This window comes from Argiope bruennichi, chromosome 8, assembly GCF_947563725.1.
Source record: "Argiope bruennichi chromosome 8, qqArgBrue1.1, whole genome shotgun sequence".
Lineage (NCBI taxonomy): Eukaryota > Metazoa > Arthropoda > Arachnida > Araneae > Araneidae > Argiope > Argiope bruennichi.
In genome coordinates, this window is record NC_079158.1 from 60,720,569 (window position 1) to 60,742,590 (window position 22,022).

A 22,022-nucleotide genomic window follows, 5' to 3' on the forward strand; every position below is an offset into this window, starting at 1 on the left:
ATTTACAGCTGCACCGAATTGAGCACTTCGCTTAGTTAATGGATGGAGCTGCAAAATATTATTAAATGTTATGGAAAATAATTCACTGTGTCACAAAATAGTTCGCTTAGTTAAAAAAAATAAAAAATAGGCTTCAAACAGAAAGTTTAATCGAGAACAAAAACAGGGTTAACAAAAACAGGTAATCGCTGATTTACCTATGGAAACTGACGTCCATGTCTTCCAAAACAATTATCTTAGAAAAATTGTCTTTGTGTCATTTTAAGATTCACAAAATTAAGGAAATGAAATTAGTTTTATTAAATAGGTATAGTTTTTATTTCTTAAATTTAATAACATTGTTTAATTCAATTTGATACACAATGTTTTTCAAGGTTATACCTAAATTAAAATCCATTCATCAAAACATTCAATTGCGTGCTTTTGCCAGTCATGAACTTTGTAATAGGATTTTCACTTCCGCTTTTATTTCATAACATTTTCACTTTTTAATTTGCTGTAAATTGATTCAAATGAATTCATGTTTTTCATTTCGTATCAAGTAACAAAGTGAATGTGTTTAAAAAATGCATTCTATTTCAGACAAAAGAAGTTAATAATCCAGGTGAGCAAGTTGGTCGCCAAGGGCAGCTAGTTTATATAAATACTTCTCGCTCACGGCCTGCATGTAGATAAACTTAAGTTTCATTTCCACCTTTCTCAAGAATAGATATTTGGTGCAGCATGGCCAAAAATAGCTTCTGCGCAATAAAATCAGAACAATCAAACTCTCTTAAATACTAACGATGTTTTTTTTTTCTGTCTCCTTCTAGATGAAGAGAACTATCAGACATGCCCTCCAAACGAATTCCGCTGTGTGAACAGCCGCTGTATATCAGAGTCGTATGTGTGTGACGGAGACAACGATTGTGGTGATTGGTCGGATGAAAGCAAATGCCGTAAGTATCCTCTGTATATTAAATGAAGCGGCACGTCTGTATTATTCTTCAGTCTGTCAATGTAAATACCGATACAGAGCTGTTAATGTGGTTTCTGTAATTTGTAAGCAACAGCTAATTGGACAACTGACCATAACTTTGTTCTTCACTAAAACAAAGATATTGTTTGACTTCTACAGTTTGAGAGTAGCAATTGGCATAGACAATTGATCACGGCTTACCAGTATGCATTTTGATCCTATTAGAATCAACGGTCTTATATTATGTCTTTCAATCTTTGAACATAGAACGAGATTTCCTGCTCAACTAATATTTAAATATTGTTAGTTCTTTTAATTAAAATTGCAACGTGTTTCCGAGAATTGACCGAACAGTTTTCGAGAATCGATGTATCATCTGCTGTCTGATATCTAATTCAAATCTTTGATTCATTAGTTAACTGATACCACAATCATATCGGTAAGGTAAAATATGCAATCGGCTTTTATTTTCCTAAACGAAACTTCGCGTGAATGTAACTGGAGTAGAATTTGTTCCATGAATCAGATTTCCATACCTTAACATTTATTTTAAAAAGAAAATTTTGGCTTTTATTGACTACTTAGGGTTTTACAATAGGAATAATCTGTCTTTGTCTTGATAGTACTTACTATATTCTGCAGGCCACACGTAACACTTGTTGTGAACTCTATGTCACACTCATTGAGGTACTTATATAAATGGTCAAATTTACTGACAAGTTTTTCTCATGATTTTACAAATCGAGAACCTTTCAAAGTTTTTGACTTAAAAATGATTTTTGCCATTTACAACTTTTTTCCACTTTTAGCCGTCAACTAAGCTCTGCATGATTTATAACAATTCGCAACATTCTATAAAAGACTTCTTTTCTTGTGTTTTCAGACTCGCGATGCGTCATGCACGTGCTATTATGTAGATCTATATGTTTAACTATTGAATGAAATCTTATGGTATTTATTTTACAAATAATTAAAAACTTATTAATATATTCTTAAAAGCATCGAGTAAATTAGGTTATTAGAAATAGTTACCGACAATTTTTCAACTACTTGGAATTTTTAACAATTAGTATTTCATACTTTACGACGTTGAAAAGGGAAAAATAAAAATTCCAGAACCAATTGCATTTTTTTCATTTCTTGTGGTCAATTACAGCTACGTCTATTGTCATTACATTAAATAAACTTGTTGCTTTCACCTGATAGCCTTACATATTAAATGAAAGACAAAGTTTTCAATGTTTTTTATTAACTGTTTGCACTCGGTTAATGCACCGTCTTAAATGGTGCCTCTCACTCACCATTTAAGACGATGCATCATTTTAAAGTTTTATTTATTTATTTATTTTTCAATTTTGATTTTTAAAATATATCTAAAGAATGGTAAGCCGATGTTGATTAATTTTTAGGTAAAATTCAATTCAGAACTATAATATATATATAATTTTTCATAGCAATAAGCAAGTCCTTATGTTAGCTGAATAATTTTGCATCGAATTACTTTTCCGAGTTCAAAAAATTAAAATTACTTCTCTGCAGAGAATTGTTTAGTGGCTTAGATTTGGAATTAGAAAATAGTTGGCATTATATTTCAACAAATATTTTCTTCACTTTACAAAAATTCGCAATTGAATTTAAATTTCAGCAAACGATTACCGTTTCTATAATAAAAAAAAAATTATGAAAAAAATTATTACTGTTTTATGGTTCAAACATGAATTCAGGAAAACGACCGCCTTTAAAAACTGAAAAAGAAAGGAAAAAAATAATAAGAATATGAATAAAATAAAACATATGTCAAAGGCTGCACAGAACGTTAAATTCGAGAAAAGAACGGCACTAAAAATAAATCATGTCAGTAAAATGAACTTTAAATCGACATTTGAGGAATGTTTGCCTAGAGCTTGAAAAGCGAAAATAGTTTTTACTGCTTACTTTCTTCCGCATTTCCATTTCCTTCTTAAAAAGCATAATAACTTCGAAAAAAGCGACAGCATTTTATTGATTTTCTTGTTCTGCTTTTGGAAATACAAAACTCCAATGAAAACTATCGAAAATGTCGATCTAGCCTGTATGAAATTTGAAATCCCATGTTTTACTAATGGCTTTAAAGAACCAATATTTAATACTGCTGTTGCTTCTTACAGAGTGCTGCGTCTTGGCGATTTTTTTTTTCAGTAGTAGTTATTTTTGTTTCTTTCCACGTAAAATGAGGCGAAAGCAAAGAGCAATAAATATAAATGACAAATGTGGGAAATAAAAGAACAAATTGGTGCGATAGCGATAAAGATTAAAATAATGCGTAACATGGTCATAATATCGATTATTTATTTTGCTTGTATCAGAGGTGTTCTTAATTGTGCTAAAAGGAGTCATTAAAACGTGGCATGAAAAACATGGAGTCTTCTTCTTCTTTCTTTATATTTAAATAAAGATAAAAATAAAAAAAAATTACAGGTGTTATGTTTGAAATAAGGAAAGAAAGTATAAAATAGCGGTAACAGATAGTTATTTCTTTTTGGCTTGGTAAAAATTGTTAAATATGTGGTTCTTTTTAATGATACAATTATTGATATTTTAATGGGAAATATATTTTTGAAACGACACCTTAATGAAAGATCAGATATTTTTCTTTGTTGGTTAATTAATTCACATGTTTGCCTCTCCAGAAATAGGGTTTTTATTTAAAAGTTCTACTCCAACAAATAAGCTTCTTTTTGTTGAGTGATATTAAATTTATAAGTATATTCACTTTATTTTAGGCATACTTTTAATAGAAAAAAGATTAAATGGTGTCTGGAAAAGTAAGAATATGTGCAATAAATTAAACTAAAAACAGTTTTTAAAAGCATTTTTAACAGTAGGTGTTTTTTCTAAATTTTTATCAGTGTCTCTTATTTTAATCGTGAAGCTATTTCTTTTAAAACTGATTGTCTGATGGTACCACAGGAATGGAATCAAAATTTAATTAAATTGATTTGATAATAATTAAAGTCTCAAATATTCAAATATATTGCATAAAGTACATATTTTGTAATTATAATATATCAGAAAAACAGTGAAAAATCGATTGGAAGATTCTTTATATACAAACATGAAGCAAATGAAATAAAATAAAAGGAAATAAACGTTCTTTTTGTGAATACATCTGAAAAAATTTTAGTTAAAAAAATCTAATAATTTTTCAAACTTAATACTTAGAACGCAAATATATTCGAAACTTATATATTTAAAGATGTTAATAATTTATTTAAAAAAAAATCCATTCAAAATTTGTTTCAAATTCTCAGAGAAAATAGATGACCATAAATGTAAATATTTTGTATTATCGGGTGCTATGAAAATACTGATATCGAATGTTTTCTTCAAACATTAGCAAATGCAATTAGGAAAACCATCCAAGTATTTTGTCAAAGAAGTAAATTTAATTTAAAGCTTTCATATTTATCTCTATTTAATGCTTTCTATTTCTGCTTTTCTTGTTTTTAGAGATGTGCAGCCTCAGATAGTTAAGTAATCGTAGAAAATGTTTGCAACCAGTCTAATTTGATCGTAAGAAGTAAAGGCATAATAACTGCATTTTTAGAAATATAAATCATTTCTGAAATTATATCTAGAGAGAGAAAAGCACTTATCCGTTATAAAATCGCTATTTTTATTTTTTATTTTTTTATTCTCCCAACGATGGAAGGAAAGAAAGAAATGAATAAACTTCCATAAAATGCATGATTAATCTGAAGAAAAATCTTAAAATATAAATTATTCGGAAGTTTATTCTTTAAAGAATTCAGAGGAAGCTTTTTTTCGATTCAATCATCCACTTAAACAATATGGCAAAGTTCATACTTAGCTATGCAGGATAATGAATAAAATTAAATATGCATTTGGACTTGTTCCATTAACAGATTATCTATAAAATTAAGTTGAAATTCACAATTTTAGTGTAAAGAATTGATATTAAATTTATTAGCCTTTCAGGTCTTTGTTTTTGCTTTTCTGGTGTATGCAGTACAAAAAATTGTGTAATCGTCCGAAAATTCGAATTCACGATCTTGACAAATCTCCATGTTTCCAACATCCTCTAGTCAAAGAAACATTTTTTTTTTTGGTTTTGTTTTTCGGAAATACATCTGAGCATTTGTGAGCGAATACAATAATGCAAAAATACTTAAACAGATATGCAGTTGAAATTTGTTATATGGTCTTTGCAACAAATCTAAAGATTTATATTTAATTTTAAAAGAAATCTATTCAGAGTAAGTCAGAACGACCAGCTGTTCTAATATAAGTTAACATAATTATAAAACAAAAAAGATGGATGAATAAAGTCTGGTGTATGGATTCAAATTTAGAGCCAAATCCAATAAGGCTTTGATAGTTTGTTGGTCGTTCATTCAAAAAAAAAAAAAAAAAAAAAAAAAAAAAAAAAAAGACTTAATTATATGATTTTTAGTAAGTGATTTTGTGGCAAAAATTGTAGTTCTGTTTGTAGTCATTCTGTTCTGTTTGTAGTCATTCTGTTCTGTTTGTAGTCATTCTGTTCTGTTTGTAGTTTGTAGTCAATTGTAGTCAAAAATTTTATTTGTGTATAAACCGCATCACAGAATTTAATTTGCCAAAGATTTCCTCTTTTACAACTATGGTTTGCATGCAGCTAATAAAAACTAATATTTATTGGAGAATATGGAAGAAGGTTCGGCGAGACGACTCTCGCTGGTTTTAATATTCATTTATACAATTAGACCATCTGACAAGCATCTTTTGATCTTTTGGGCAACAGGATGATTTGACATACATTTACAGTTCTCTTTCCTAACAATCATTCAGGTTCTTTCTTATGCCTTTCTTTTCATAATTTGAGTTTCACTGACAGGCATACTTCCAGAAGTGATTTTTTTTTCATCCTGTTCATCAAAATTCTAAATCCGGATTATTATATTTAATAATCCGGATTTAATATTTTTTTTGGCGATGCTATTTTTATATTTTGGATCCGAGAATTAAATAAATGGAATTTCTATAAATATCAACAAGACAGATTAAAACATTTTGCAAGAAAAATGAACAATTAGACCATTTTACAAGCAAATTTTGGGTAACAGGGTCAAAATTTAACATGCATTTGCAATTATCTTTCAAAGCAAATCTGCCAGTCGTTTCTTCTATGGTTTTTTGTAATTTCAGTTTCACTGACATACTTTCAGAAGTGTTTTTTTTTTTTTTTTTTCAATCTCAAAATATTCGTCAAAATTCTAAATAGGAATTTTTTAACTTAACTAAGAATTTTATAAATGGAATTCATAAAAGTATATAAAAAATAAATTATCAATTATTACAAACAACTGCGGAAGATTACTTGGGAAACGATTTAATTTATTCCTTGATTAATGAAAATAGAAAATTTTATAATTTATTCATAAAAATATCCAAAAAGTGGAAGCTATATGAAAATATAATAAATAAGCATCTACCTTCATCAATAAGTATAATATTTTCACATATAATTAATTGCAAATGAATATTAGTATATCAATAAATAAAGCAAAGAATCAACATTTTTTGTCCTTCATAAAACTTGATTTGTGAGATCTCAATAAGCCCGTCCAAGTTAAAGATCAAGAGCTTGATTGGGATATCTAGAGAGAAATCTTTTCTTCCCACAGCCACTTGAGGAAGGAGATTAACAATCAGTGTATGCATGATACATGCGCTTAACATTTGTAGCTTAACACGTTGCCTGCCGTGTCACTCAGTCACGTGACATCAAAGGTTCTCAGTCGCTAGAATTTGATGGGAGCAAAACAAGTCCATGTTTAGTTTATATCTTCTTGTTTTAACACGTTGCTCAGCACGTGAATCGCCTGTGATTCATGCATACTATATAATTAGATTTCTTTCTTTCTAATATTAATTGTTCTCTACAATTAAAAGAGAGCAAATAAGCATCATATTAGATAATGGTCCGAATCAGAGGCATCATTCATTGTAGTGAACGCATTAAATAATCTATAGCTTCATTGAAATTCCCTTGGTAAACATGAATTGTGATGATATATTTCTTTTGCGTAGCGATATACTATTTAAAGTTTAAACTATTTTATGTTAAATTGTCTTTCTCATTACTGCAAAACTATTTTCGGTAACATCTTGGTCAAACCTTCTTTTTATTCTGGAAGAATCCCTTTTTATACATATCATTTCATTGAGCCATACGTATTAAATTTTTACATAGTCCATGAAAAATCTATTTTTTTCTACAAATGATACGTTAAAGTATGTCTATTATTGCTGCGAAATTCTTCTAAAGACCAACTGACCACAATTGATTAGTGATATACTGAATGAGAATTCTAGAATTTTGGAAAGGAGGTGAGATTTTTAAGCATTTACAATTATTATTCGATCTCGAGATTTCAGATTGACTCCGGTTAAGATTTTGATCAGATAGATCTTCCGCGAGATCTCGGCCATGAAATTTCAAATACCTTCGAATCCCTGAATATAATGAACCGATATCTGTGAATTGTAAATAATAAGCCTTATATTTTATGTTAATAAATATTTAGATAATAACAATAAATGAGTGAGCTTATTGGTTCATCAATAATTTGCATATGCTGCAATGAAATCAACGGAAAAAGTCTCTCCGAAACTTTCTAGCATATTCTCTAATAAAAATGTTTGCCACTTACTAACCTCTTCATAAAATTGTGGACCCTGTTTAAGGCCGTGAATAGATTTTTATTTTCAATATCTTGCACATGAGTGTTATGCGCTTTGTTTATTATAGAAAAAAAATCTGATACTTCTTATCCTCATTCCGTTAGAGAATAATTGTTACAGAAAATTATAGGTATTAGTGAAGTAAAAATTTAAAAGAAATTTTAATTAACCAATTCTATAAAAATTACATTTTTTAAGTAAACATGGGTTCCTCACATGCAAGCAAGAGAACCGCACACAGACTGAAGAAAATTTCCGGAAATACTCTATTTCCGGTGTCAGGGGTTCCCAGAATGTTCGCTTAAGGCAGAGATCTGTCATTCCATCCGGTGATGCATTACAGTTCTGGTGCTACAAAACCATTAAGCATGTAATCTTTGGTAATTTTTTGGAGATTAAACGTGAAGATGCAGTGAATACATAAGTACCTAAAACCAAATATGTTTTTTTTCCGGCCTTCTAGAACCGAAATTTGATACTCACTTTTAACAATCCATACAGTTAAAAATCATACACAAAATTTATTATATTTTTTAAAGTAATTTTATTGTGTTATTTAAATTATTGAGTTATTGCATTTATATGGTAGGAAAATAAGGATTGATATATGATTAATCCCTTGACATATTTGGTTCAAAATTTAGCAGGTATCAGCAACTTAGATACCATTTTTTTTATCTAGAGGTTTTCGTTTTGTAGTTACCGTGGTAACTTACTATATACGGAAAATTGGATAGATAGACTTCCTCTGAAATTATTTCGCTCAAAATTCGATAGAAATCAACAAAATTGATGCAAAGACTCTATATAAAATTTCGACACTTAGTCCAAAGAATTTTTGTGCTATTGTTTTCATAGACATATTGAAACGCATACTTCCAAAAAATGTATTTTTCGAGTTCTGGGAGATTTGTGTAATGTAAAGATATATCAAAATCTCGAATTAGAATTATTTGACGATTATGGTATTTCCTTTTTGTACAAAAAAAAAGTACAAATTCATAAAAAAATATTTTAAAAGAGTAAAAAATGAAACAAGTCTTTATTTTAGGACACAAATTTTCAAAAAAAAAAAAAAAAAAGATGCAGTTGGATTGGCAAATTTAAAATAAGTCGTTTATATCAATTTCTTCAGGACTGACAGTTGCAGTTTTTGATTTGATTTTCATTTAATTTGTTTATGAAAACATATATCATTAAATGTATGTGAAGCCTCATAAAGATCACATAACATTTTCATCATTTTAAATCGGAATTAGTTGAATCATTGAAGCGCATCTGAAATTTAGAAATATGATGGCAGACAGATATTTACTTCAAAAATTCAATCGAACAGCAAATCAAAGTGAAATCAGAAATCTGCCCCGTCTAGTGGAAGTAATATTCTGCTTTATAATGCGGGTTCTTCATAAAGAATAGCACTAGCAAATATTTACCCAAGAACTGCAAAATTAATATTTTCGCTCATGGAAAACTCAATTGCTGGCAAACGCTTTCTTTGTAAACATGCCCTGCTAGCGTTTTCCGCTGTTGATATTGCCATTAAACATTTCATAAATACTTTTAACATTTTATCTCGGCAAATTAAACAGCATTTTCCGAAATCTGTAAGAATAGCTAGTTTCGAGAACTGCTGACTTGGAATTTTATGCCACTGACTTACCCCGGTTCTACCAATGACCTTTGCATGTAAAGCCTGCGTTTTTACGACCCAGCGGGCATTTACCGCGGTCGTAAAACTCCGTTTCTGCTGGCTGTAAAGACAGACTGGAACTTTTCAAATGTTTCCGCCATGATTGCTTTTGGAGTTGGGTTGAATTGTGGATGCGGGAAGAAGTATAAGACGTTCCCTCAGAAGAAGAAGAAGGGGGAAAAAAATAGCAATGTCTTTTTTTGCCTGTAGGAAAAGTAATAGATAAAAGAGGAAAAGCATAGAGCGGCATGTAATGGCAGAAAATAGAGAATTTCTATGGATATCGGGCGTGGTGCCGTATTTTTTGGTGTCGTCAATAACTCAGCTGTGTTATCTTGTATATTGATTTTTCAAGATCCGTATGGATTTTATAGCTGTAGTCAAAAGTATCCCTAAGGATTCAATTTATATCTAAGAATTTCTTATCTGCAAAATAAGTGCTACAGGGCTAGGAAGTGCGATATCAATATTTCTATGTTTCTAAAACAAAAGCTAACATAGCAGTATCAATATGTAGATATCAGAGTAGTTTAGTTAGATGCTAATGCCATTTTGGATCTTGTAATTTTAAATCGTAGTCAGAAGATGAGAACATATAAAAAGCGTTTTCTCTATAATAATAATTTATATAATCTATTATTATAATTATCAAAACAACAGAAGAGAAACGACTTGAAATGGTTAAACTGAATTCTTGCCATCTGAAAACGAATTTAAGATATAATTCAAAAACTGAGTAAAAGGGAACTTTACTTGCCACATACACTGAAGCAATCACAATAAAGGCTGTTCTAACCAATAAATATATGTAACAAGTTAACTCTTTAACATCCAAGCACTTTTCAAGCGGCACTCCCTTTAACATCCAGACTTTCACAGCGTGTCTCTGGAAGACATGGACTCTTCCAAGCTGAGGGGTAGCTACCCCTCGCACTCCTAAGTAATAAATCTGGCGACGCTCTACCTTGAATAATTGCCTTGCGGTTTTCGACAACTAGAATCATTTTCTATCAGCTCAAGAATTTTATTCTAATGTATTTATATTTTTTTAGTGTGAGGCGTTTCGCTCTCGTATTTGTGGAGTATTTTTTTTTTTTTTTACAAAAAATATGAAAAATTTTCTATAATTGAGAAAATAGGTTTTTTTACAAGTTTTATGTTAGGCTTCCAAACCATTTAAAAACATGCTTTACAGCGATATTCATTTTTAATTTACAAACTGGATTTATTACTTGGAAGTTTTGCGACATTATTAATTCTGTACATACATAAAATTAAGAGCAAACTTTACAATATAAATCTAGGCGAATCAGTCTTAAAGCATTATCATGATGCAAATTATAGGTTCGTATATCCATTAAATTCTGAATTCCCAAAAATATTTGTTCTCTTCTAATTTCTAATTGGACGTATCACCTTCAGGTGTAGGAAATGTTTCATCCCTTTTATTTGATTAATTTCGGAGTTGACAGACTACTGGCATGGATGTTACAATGACAATGTTATGATGCTCTATAGAATCATAACATTGATATTTAACTTTTATATATAATATTATGTCATAAGATGAACTAGAGATAGTATACTCCCTTCGACTTTATCGCTTACATCCACAAAATGACACACTTTTTGTGCGTAGTTTCATCTTCTACTAAGGATAACGAAATGTGCATTTTAGTCTTTTTTCAATCGAGAATTTCGGCTCAAATTTGATGTTGTTATCAATTAATCTACAATTATGATGTTTGGTAGATTTTATTCATCTAGTTCGAATATTCCTAAACAAGGATAAAAGGATACGTATATCCATTTGGAGGCAGTAAATGTACAGAGAAGACTACAAGTATAGACTGTATCTATTTGATGTGTGTGTGCGCGCGCTTTTGAAGGAGTCACGGTATATCACAGCGAGCAGTCTTACAACTTTTGAAAAATATAGACTTCTATAAATTATCCTTTTATTTTGCTTTTAGGCTTATGAATTTATTTGAGCTGGATATTGAGGGATATTTTAAAATTTATATTTAGAATGACACTCCTTACTACAGTCATTTTGATTGGATTCGTACAAGCGAGGAACATGGTGTACGGAGAGTGATTTTTTTCGAACGAGTTCGTCGATATGAGTCATCGATATCAAAAGATGAAAGGGACCTGATAAAACAGTCATTTTCCTCTAATATCTAATCTACTGAAATATAAAAGTATGCAAGTCAGTCAAATAATCGACTCGTCATAGTGAACAATTTTTGAGCCAATTATATTCGATATTTTCTATTTAGTAGTTTAAAATGAATTACCTGTCTCGCAGACAAAAGTATGGTCACTTAAATTTTCATTGTTCCTAGTTTACCAAAAGTGTAACCCCCGGGGCGGGGCACCTCGAAATGAGGATGAGATGTTCCGGCATGGTGGTTGGATCTTGCCACCCTGGAGGATACACTAATAGTTGGGGGATCTGACTCCTCCCATCGATGACGAGACGTACTTCCTTCGGGGAGGGTTGTACCGTGGCCGGTGACGGCCCTTAGGACTCAACTACAGTTCCCGCCATTGTTGTTGTTGCGGCGGTCCGGTCATTCAGTTTTTATGGTTTAAATCCGTGTGCCTTCGTGGCGGGTCGGAGAGTTAGATGGCTGACTTTACCAAAAGTGTGGTGGCTTCATGGTGAAGCCTTAGCTTTGAGATTGCAGGCCTCCAGTTTCAAAATTAAGCGGAAGATCTTTTTGGAGTAAAATAATTTCAAACTTTCAAGTTTTGAATTAAGAGTTTTCCATGTTTCTATCCTCTACAAAAATGTTCTTTGAAGTTTTAAAATCGTCTTTTCATAAAATAAATGAAAGAAAGGGTTTGGTTGGATTGGAATTTTATGACACAAGAGCCAGAAATGCGCCAAGACACATGGTATGAAGAAAAGAGATTGTTACATTAACAGCATGGCATTTTTATACTTAAATTGCTTCATGTTAGGAATTTTTTAATACATTTTTAATTCACTCCCTCGAGTTCCAGAGATATGAAATTTTGTACTTTCAGATGATATCGAAAGCAATACACTTCTTTTTTTAAAAACATTTTCAGAACTTGTCAGTTAATCGATTAATTTATTTAAATATCAATTCTATAATAGCTACAATGAACTTGATTTCAGCTAGATATAAAATAAAGGACATTACTATGTAGTTAAAAAATCCATTTTTGTCTTTCTTCTCTTTCACATACAAACACGTATTCATGTTTATTATTAACTAATGACCTTCGGAGACCAGATGGATCGCTCTGCTCATGGTAGCTAAAATGTCCAGTTAAATATTTTATATAAATTATGTTCAATTAAATATTTTATAATTATTTCCTTCGGCAAAATATATTTAAGTTTAAAATTTTGATAGACATATAATTCACACTATTATAGAAGCCATATCCCGTTGTGTTAAGAGTACTAAGAACTTCTCTCATTTTTGGTCAATTCCCGTAAAATTTGAACTTTGCGATACAAAGGAAGTGTTAAATTTTCAATTAATCTTAAAAGATTTTTTGCTGAATCTAAACATTTAAAAAAAATATGAGAATAGAAAATAGATTCATTCAGCATTTAAGTCTTATTTGTATTAAAGAATGTTTTTTTATGATTTATGCAAATTCTCAAAAAAATTTCTTTTATTCATCGTAAAATTCAGTTTTAGTTTTAATTTCAAAAAGGATTTAAATAATGTAAAAAATAATATTTTATTCCCTTTCAGTCAATAAGTATAATTCTGAAAAAGTTATGAAGCCAGCATTTTATCTTTCTTAAATCTTTAATCTTAAGAAATTATGGAATGAAATGTTCTTGATACTGCAAAATTTAAACAGAAACTAAAAATAATATTTTCTTTCTGCTGCGAACATATCTAATCGATTTACGAAGTTTTGAATAACAGTATTTTAGGACAATCAAATCCAAGAATGACTGACGTAAAATTCGTAATTTTACGTCAATCAGTCTTGGAGAAAGTCCGGGCATTGATTTGCGTACCATCTAAAAGATGTTCAATGAATTAGCCTAAGATCATGTAATTTTATAAGTTAGTCATATTAAATTTTTCATAACTCCCCCATTTTTAGTTGCAATAGAATGGACCTTTCATTTTATTTAAAATCATAGCGTTTCAAAGTATTTTTTCTAATTAGGACTAAAAAAAAAAACCGAGGATCTGTAGAAAACTATAAAATTTTTAATTCGTCAGAGCGTAGATTGAAAAAAAAATTATATTTTTATTTTCTTGAATGCGATGTCATGCAAGAAGAAAATAATCGTCCAGAATTTCAAAACTCGAGATTTTGACAGATCTCCACGAAAAACACATTTTTGGAAATATAAACTGCCTGTCGTTCTGTTAATCTGTCTCAACAAAATGATAACAAATATTTGAGAAAGGTGGATGAAATTTAGTATGTGTAATTAACACTATATTTGTAGATATTTATAAAATTTTTAAATTAATCCCTTCATTGGAAATGTGCCATTCCAGCTGCCCCGAGTGCAAACGAGCTCGGTAACAACTAAAAAGCATAAATACCCAGATGTATAAAATTTGGTACACATATTTAGTATCTAAAATGTTATATACCCAAATCTTTACCCAGATTACCCAGATTTATACGCAAACCTTTCAAAGGGTTGACTGTCTATTTCTATGTATTTTTGTATGCATTTTAACATATGCATTTTTTATGTATATTTTTGTATGCAATAATTAACGAGTGTCAAATTTTGGTTACAATAGTCAAAAAGGGGGGGGGGCGTCGAAAATACATCTCCCCGCATCATATTCAGTACAAATGTTAAATTAACGCCAATGATATATATTTCCTAATTAAAATTCGCCAATGACATGTAAGTTATGTGTGCTCCTACAAAAGTTGCACGTAATTATGCAGGGTGAGATGAATATCAGCTTTATTAGAGAACGTGTGAGTGGGATTTGCAGTGACCACTGCCTCTGCTTTTTATGTTGTCTGGTATATGTAAGCCCACAGCCCTAGAAGTAACTTCTTCTGAATTTTCCAGCTTGAGATGAAAATTCGACCTACAGTGAAGTTTTGAATAATGTTTAATGATATACATATTGCTCGAATTATATGTAGAAAGTATGCATAAACATTAACATGTTAAAAATGCAGAAATTAATGTTCAAGTATTAATTAGTGGTTTCCTATAAAAAAAATTCAAGATAATGAAAAAGAATTAAAAAATGATATCTAAGCAGTTTTAAAAGACGAAATAAAGGATCTTTATTGATATTACACGTTTGAGTAGCCTCTTAGCCGTTGCAGCGGGGAACACCACATGGAGGTGGGCTAATTTCGTTCCCCACCCACCGACCCTCCCTTCATCGCTGCAGCCGTCAATTTTTTTTTAAATAAAAGCATTGAGATGTTGATAACCTGCTTGTTTCATAACTTTATATGACAGCCTACGACAGTTTTTGATGTTGAAAATGATATTAAACAGCTTCCAGAAGCACGTGACAGTTTTTGAATCAGTATCCGGAACAGTCTTTGAACATTTGGCGACAGAGAATCTTCTCATCAGCCAAAAACAGTATTCGGAAAACTGTCTCTTAGCGCTGGCGGTATTCTACCGGCAAATCCAGAGCCAAGCAAAGTTGATAGATGGCATATGACTCCACAACTGGGACATCAATGAGAGCCAATCGGGCCGGCAAGTTCAACCCACAGCATATTTTATAAACCGTGTATGATTTCACTACAGGTACATCAGCTTTCTGGACTTGAATATTAGCCAGTTCAGCTGGAATGTCCAATGCCTGGCAAAATCGGAACACGGCATACGAACGCACCACGGCAACTAGTGGTTTAGGTTGTTGAGATGGTACTACCGCATTTGAATCCAAATCAGGATCAGAAACAAAATCCCTAGAAGATGGTAAGCGGGGAAATAGGGAATATTTTATCAATTCCCAAATAGTCACAAAAACGATGAACCCACCGACGGCCGTAGCCACAGTGAAACAATCAAGAAACGCACTAAGCATTGCTCAGAACAAGAAAAAAAAAACACTCAACGATCGGTTGCAAAACAGTAAATTAATTTTAACAGAAAGCAACAGTGTATGCTTTCATTGTTCCTTTTGCTACATTGTTTGCATCTTGTAATTTTGTTGAGTATTTAAACAATTACATTGCTGTTGACAATAACATCAGAAGTGACTGTTGAAATATTTTTTTGTTCGATAACAATTGAAATGCGATGATAATTATTACCATCTTAACAATAGAATATATGCCAATAATCAAGCACAGGAATTTCGATTGGGGGCTAAAAGTGAAAGTTTTTTTTCTAAAGGAATTATATGGATATAAATATAAATATTTATTGCAAGTATGATTAGTCATTAGAGTTTCTATGGACAGTTAAAATTATCTATTTTATCGAAAAGGCATGTAAAAAATGAAAATAGCGTTTCTATTTCACTTTATGTAAGTATTAAAGTAAACACCTTTCCCTAAGCATCGGATGGACATAGGAAAATACAAGAATTAGGTAGCGAAGAAGTGTGGGAAACAAATAAAAGTAGAATTTAGTGTTTAATTGAAAAAAATAATTACATCTTTTGTAAATTTTAATATAGCAATTTGTATATCTTTAGTAATCAATTCTTTTGTTGGACACTAACTTATTACAACTGAAAATAAGCAATACTTTTACATCAAAATAACATTTTTCTATTTTACCGTATACAGAGAGTCTCAATAAAGTAAAACTTATATATATGTATTCACAAAAAAAAAAAAAAATTCATAGACACCCTCACGGAGGAAAAATGTCAATGATTAAAACATTTTTTCTCAATTTATCAACAAGGAAACAAATTTTTTTACTTCTACCTATAAAATTTGCCGAGATATTAAAAGGCAAATGTATTGACTTGCATCAATTATCCATACTTCTGACCAGTTTTTGTGCGAGGCTTTCTTTGTGGTTTCCAGGGATAATACGTCTTGCTTACGGAGGCATGTGCAATTTTTTCCCTCTTAATTCCAGAACTAGCCTTTTCATTGAAACCCTGACTTACATTGAATCTGTACAGCCGAGTTAATTTTATAAGCAAACTGAACGCATTCAGTCACACACACACATTCATTTTTATTATTGTCTGGTTTATTTTACAAGAATTTTTTTAAGTTCCAAATGGGTTCTCATTATATCAAGATTATTTGCAATCCATTCAATTTTTATTTAAATTTTTATAAATTAAAGATCTTTTAAGCGCCAAGTCTATAGGGTAGATTCCTATACGAAGGCTACTTATTCAGATGGTTCTCATGACAAGACAGTTTTTCACCGATCGTAGTCTCTAAAACCCAAAACCATCCTTCGTTCGAAAGTTTATATTCGTATAACGCTTTGCCCATGTTATCTTGTAAACAGGATAAATAGAATAATTTTGTTTGGATTTTAACTGGCTTGGAATATGTTGATGTAAAAATCTTAGACGAGTTCCTAAAAGGCCCATTTAGCTCAAAGGGGATGGAAATGGTGAAGGATTGAAATTTTCATTTCACTATAACTTTCTTAATATTTATTATAGAAAAATCCAATGTGTCAAATTAACGCCCTATTAAGACGAATAACTTGTTTTAAAGAACTGCAACATCTTAGTGAAAAGTGAGTTCCAATAGAAAAACCCTAATAACATTAACAAATTTCTAACATTAACAACTTATGCAGCCAGATAGTAATTTAGATGTAAAGGAATCTGTCTATGCCTTCCAACTTTCCAAAAAAGAATTTTTTTTTTTGAATTCTATCTGTCTGAGATGTAGATATCCGTGTAAAAATGCAATAAGACTGCATGCACTTGAATGCATTATTTTTTGTTTTCTAGATTAAATATTATAAGAAAATATTTTTGTTTTTAATTTCAAGAATGACTAAACGCAACAAGTAGGATTTTGTTTTATTGTTAGGCAACAGTGATTGATGTGGCTTAAATGAAAAGAACAATCTGCCAGGACTGATTGATGAGAAACGAAATGAAAGTATACAGTCAATCATCAGTGACTGACGAGGTCCGAAGGGAAAGTTCAGTGTCAGTCACCAGTGACTGTCGCATCATATTACCTCTGTTCTGGCAGAAGCTACATGATCTTCATTGTATATGTCAGAAGAAGAAACCATACTGAAAGGTTCATTTACTTAAAAGAATTTTATGTACATCTAACATGTTTACACGATGGAATTCTGCTGGAATTAGTTCCAGAACCTTCGATCTCCTTACTGAAGCACGCAGTCATCGTCAAAAACAGAAACGGAAATCTAAAGATAGGAGTGTTATGTTGCATTGAAAGATTTAATTTCAATTCATAATTTATTTGGCACATTAACTGGCAAGTGTTTTTGAAATTTTTGGCCAGATAAATTGTATGCACAAAAAGTTGTGTGACAGTATAATTATACTTTGTTTTGAAAGTATTTACTTTCGAAATAAGACATCGTTATAAAATGATTAATAAAATCATTTCAATTCAAGTAATATATAAACATTTTTATGTCAATTCCTATTTACTTTATTTTAATTAATCAGGATAATCTTATATTATTTATGATCGGGTGTCGCGCCAGTAATCTCAGAACTTGGCGACAAACTCGCGACCATTTGGCGACATGACGACGGATTTGGCGACTTTCGCGACCAAATAGAAATTACAGGACAAATTTAATTAATTAAATAATATTTGAAAAATAAACTGTATTAAGATCAAGTGTCATCCACTACAAGCTTAAAAAAATGTATTTGAACTTGAGTGAATCAATAAAAAGTATTTTATTAACCATTGAAAATTTGAACAATATATATATATATATATATATATATATATAATATAGGGGGAGTGTGGGGGAGGGGACTAATAGTAGGAATTAAAAAACAAGACTGTTTAAATAATAGGTCATTACAGTATCCTTTAAATTACATATTTATGTAAGGCACTTCATTAAAATATAAAAACCAAATCAAAAATAAAATGCCTGAAATATTCTGTTCGCTACGTCACTAATTAACGGTTGCAAATAATGTGATATATTTTAATGTTTTATTTTAATTTTATTTAAAGAATTTGATTCGATCCCAGAAAGATTCCTATATCTTTTCACAAGTATACATTTTTCAAATATACATTTAAAATAAACACGATTTTTGTAAAGTTATTCCTTGTAACAAACTAATTGGTATTTCTTAAATATATGTCTTGAATAATAGAACATTGAAGACATTCTTCAAATATTTATATAATCTCTCTGCATTTTACGGGATCAGTAACTCTCAAATATTTAAGAATTTATAAAAATAATTAAGTACTAAAATTATATTCTAAAAATTGCACTCTAATTTCATGAATTTAATAGAATTTTTTTTTCTAGTTTAATAACTTAATTCTTCAACACTTTGATTGTTTGTGGGAGATTAGTGCACTCACTGTATCATTTTTATTGCAACTAGTTAGATAATCACTCATTTCGCGATATTTTTAAAGAAAGATTTTCTTTCTTTGTTTTTTTTCCGTTTCCATAAAACACAAGCTGGTACCTGGCGCATTGTTGCCGTAAAAGAAATAATTCTGGAAATATCGTTTAAAATTTAAAATAGCTGTCTTGTTTAATTAGGAATGATAGAAAGAGTGATATTTATTTTCTTATCGGCAATGAATACATTCATTGAAATTTAACGATATATAAAAGAGAAGTGTAAATAATAATTATTCTACTTTTTTGATTTTATTATTAAAGTTCTTTAGGGTAGACGATATGTTTTGTTTTTCCGTCTTCAGCAAAAACAAATTAATTTCTTAGCTGTCCGACGTAACCATTCAGCATACAACTGGCCATGTGAAAAACATGGATCTTCTAGGTTGAATTCGCCCACTTGAAGTCATTGACCTTGCGCCTTATTGACGGTCATCGAGAATACAAGTCGAATGGGGAATTGCAGTCGTTTGAAATCAAAAGGCATGTCGGTGGGAATAATGGAAATGCTTGGAATGAGCACATCTTCTCCATTCGACTTTCCTTTAAGAATAATTGCCTCGCTTCTTGCCGCATATTGACGCGTGTTCATGTAGCATATAAACGTTGTTTTTCTATTTTTGCCACATGTTGACCTTGAGATTCTGCAGCACGTGAATTTGCAATTCGTAAACGACCTGCTTTATTGCTCGCTAGTCTTTCTTCATTTGTTTGAGAAGCTCGAATTGGCTTATTTCTGTGACGAATATTTGACTACATATTTTTTGTCGAAACAATCAACACGACATACACTTGTATAACCAAAATATCTTTTGTCGATTCATTGAATAAATAGAAATAGGTAAAAATATAGCATATATGTGAGTGAAATCACATGTCCATGTGATTCGCTCACATATATGATGTTTTCCACTCACATATTCACTCACCTAGATGACTATTCACATATCAATTGTGATTCATTGATATGTGAATAGTCAATGTGATGACATTGACTATTCACATATCATTTACCTATGCAAATATATGTTTGCATAGGTAAATTTCCATTATATATAACTTGATCGGCATTGATAATAATTCTATTTTGTATACGTCAGATAAACTCTGAATAAAATGTGCGGTTTGCCGTAGACAAAATATTGTTCATGTTGAATGACAATATCCTTTGTAGATGAGTATTCATTAATGAGAATTTTTTTTAAAAAATTAGTGCTTATACTACATATTTTTGATTTCCTTTCACTCATATTGATTGGCATCAATCATAATAATTTTTTGTATATGTGTGATTAACTCCAAATGACATGTGTCGTTTACTGTTTGTCTTTTGTCCACTGTCAATTTTAAAATATAACTTCCGAGCAAGTGCAAGCAATAAGCTAGCAAAGTTTCATCGCAATCGATTGAAAGTTACGGTAGAGCGTAAGGTACGAAGAAACTAAAATTTATTTTTATATATTAGATAATACGTAAAAGAAAAAAAAAATTCTAACATAAAAAAATCGTGGTTCTCAAATATATTAATAATTTTTCGTCCATACTAGTTGCAGTTCAATTACAAATGGAATTTACGGTAGGAATTAAGAAAATTTAACTGATCTCTACTTTTTCACTTTTGCCGTAAATTTTTCACTTTCATTCTCTTTCTACACATTCCATTCTTATGAAACATTGTATGTTATCAATTTTTTCACTTTAAATTATAAAAATTATAAAGAAAGTTATATATATCTTATACATGCCATAATCATAACCTAAAATTAATCTGAGCACGCTAGCTAAAGTGCGATCAAAATCTGATTCCTTAACCCCTTTAATAAATTAACAATACGTTCTTCTTCGATTTTATAAAGCCCTTCCTTCGAATTTTCCTTGAAGGAGTAGAAATTAATAACTGTATGATTCAAAAAATTCCTAGAATTTTTTCGACAACAACAACAAAAAATGAACCTTGGAGCAAAAATAGCTCACGCATATACTTGAGAGTCAAAATGAAAATAAAATGTCCAAAGATGAATCTGATGATATTGTTTAGGATATTGTTTTTTTTATATAATACGAAACATTATATTAAATAAATAAGGCTATATCACAAATGTCTCTTGTGAATAAACTATCGTTTAGATAAATAGCCAGAAATTAATTAATCTCAAATGCTCTGGTAAACATTAGCTTTATGGTACAACAAAAGTTACTTTAATTTTATCTGGTTCGCAACTAGATTGTTAGGCACAACAAAGGTCCATTAAGAGAGGCAACATTTTATCTCTAGCTACCAACACAAACACGCCAAGACAAAACGCAATTCAATTCCCACATGCAGAGCCGGAATGAGCTTGACATCCAGTTCCGCTGTGTGCAATTTCCGACAGCTTAATGGCATCACCTTTTTCATCCCTCGTTTACTGGTATTTTTGGCCAAATTAAATATTGTCATAAAGACAAAACACCCAAAATGTCACTACCACCACCATACCCCCACACGAATTGTTGCGCCATCAAAAAGAGATGCATCAAAAATAAGAGGGAGCAACAGTAACACCAGTAGTTAGTTCCCCACAGAGGGCGGGCATTGAAAATTGCTGCAATTGTTGCATCCCCATTATTACGTTTCAGGGGAGACCGTAATCAAACTTCCAACCACCCCCTCCACCCCATCTTTGTTGATGATAGTTGAATTTGTTCCGCTGGCAGAATGCCAGAAAACACACCATGTCCAACCCCAGTCCTATCATCCATCGTAGCCCACTCAGTCAAGCAATCACTATCATGGGATGAAAGTTGTTGGAACCCACAATTGTGACATCATTTCGTCATTGATTTAGTCTTTTCCGCTTTTGTTTTCCATTCGTCTTTTCTTTTCCTTTCGGTCTTTTGTGCGTTTTTCTTAAGTTTTTATCTGTTACTATTGTCTTTCCGCCCTTCTTTTCTTTTCTTCATGGGGAACGACGAAAAGATTGCGGTAGTTTTTCCAGATGTCGGCTAATCGTGTGAAAAGGGTTTTGCAAGGTGGGTGGGGCACTGGGCGGATGTGAGGAGGACATGGTTGTGGGTTCAGTTAAAAAATGAAGTCGTTTTTTTTCTTCTTCTTCTCTTGTTTCTGGAAAGAGAGA

The 22,022-nt window shown here is 31.0% G+C and overlaps 1 protein-coding gene across 1 annotated transcript in view; it reads left to right on the forward strand.

Moving 5' to 3' along the window:
• The window catches only part of LOC129981290 (low-density lipoprotein receptor-related protein 4-like), a 733,213-nt gene that overhangs the window by 506,532 nt on the left and 204,659 nt on the right, over positions 1-22,022 (forward strand). The window contains exon 4 of the mRNA XM_056092063.1: positions 830-938. Within this exon, the coding sequence (XP_055948038.1) occupies positions 830-938 (109 nt within the window). The remainder of the gene's footprint in view (positions 1-829; positions 939-22,022) is intronic.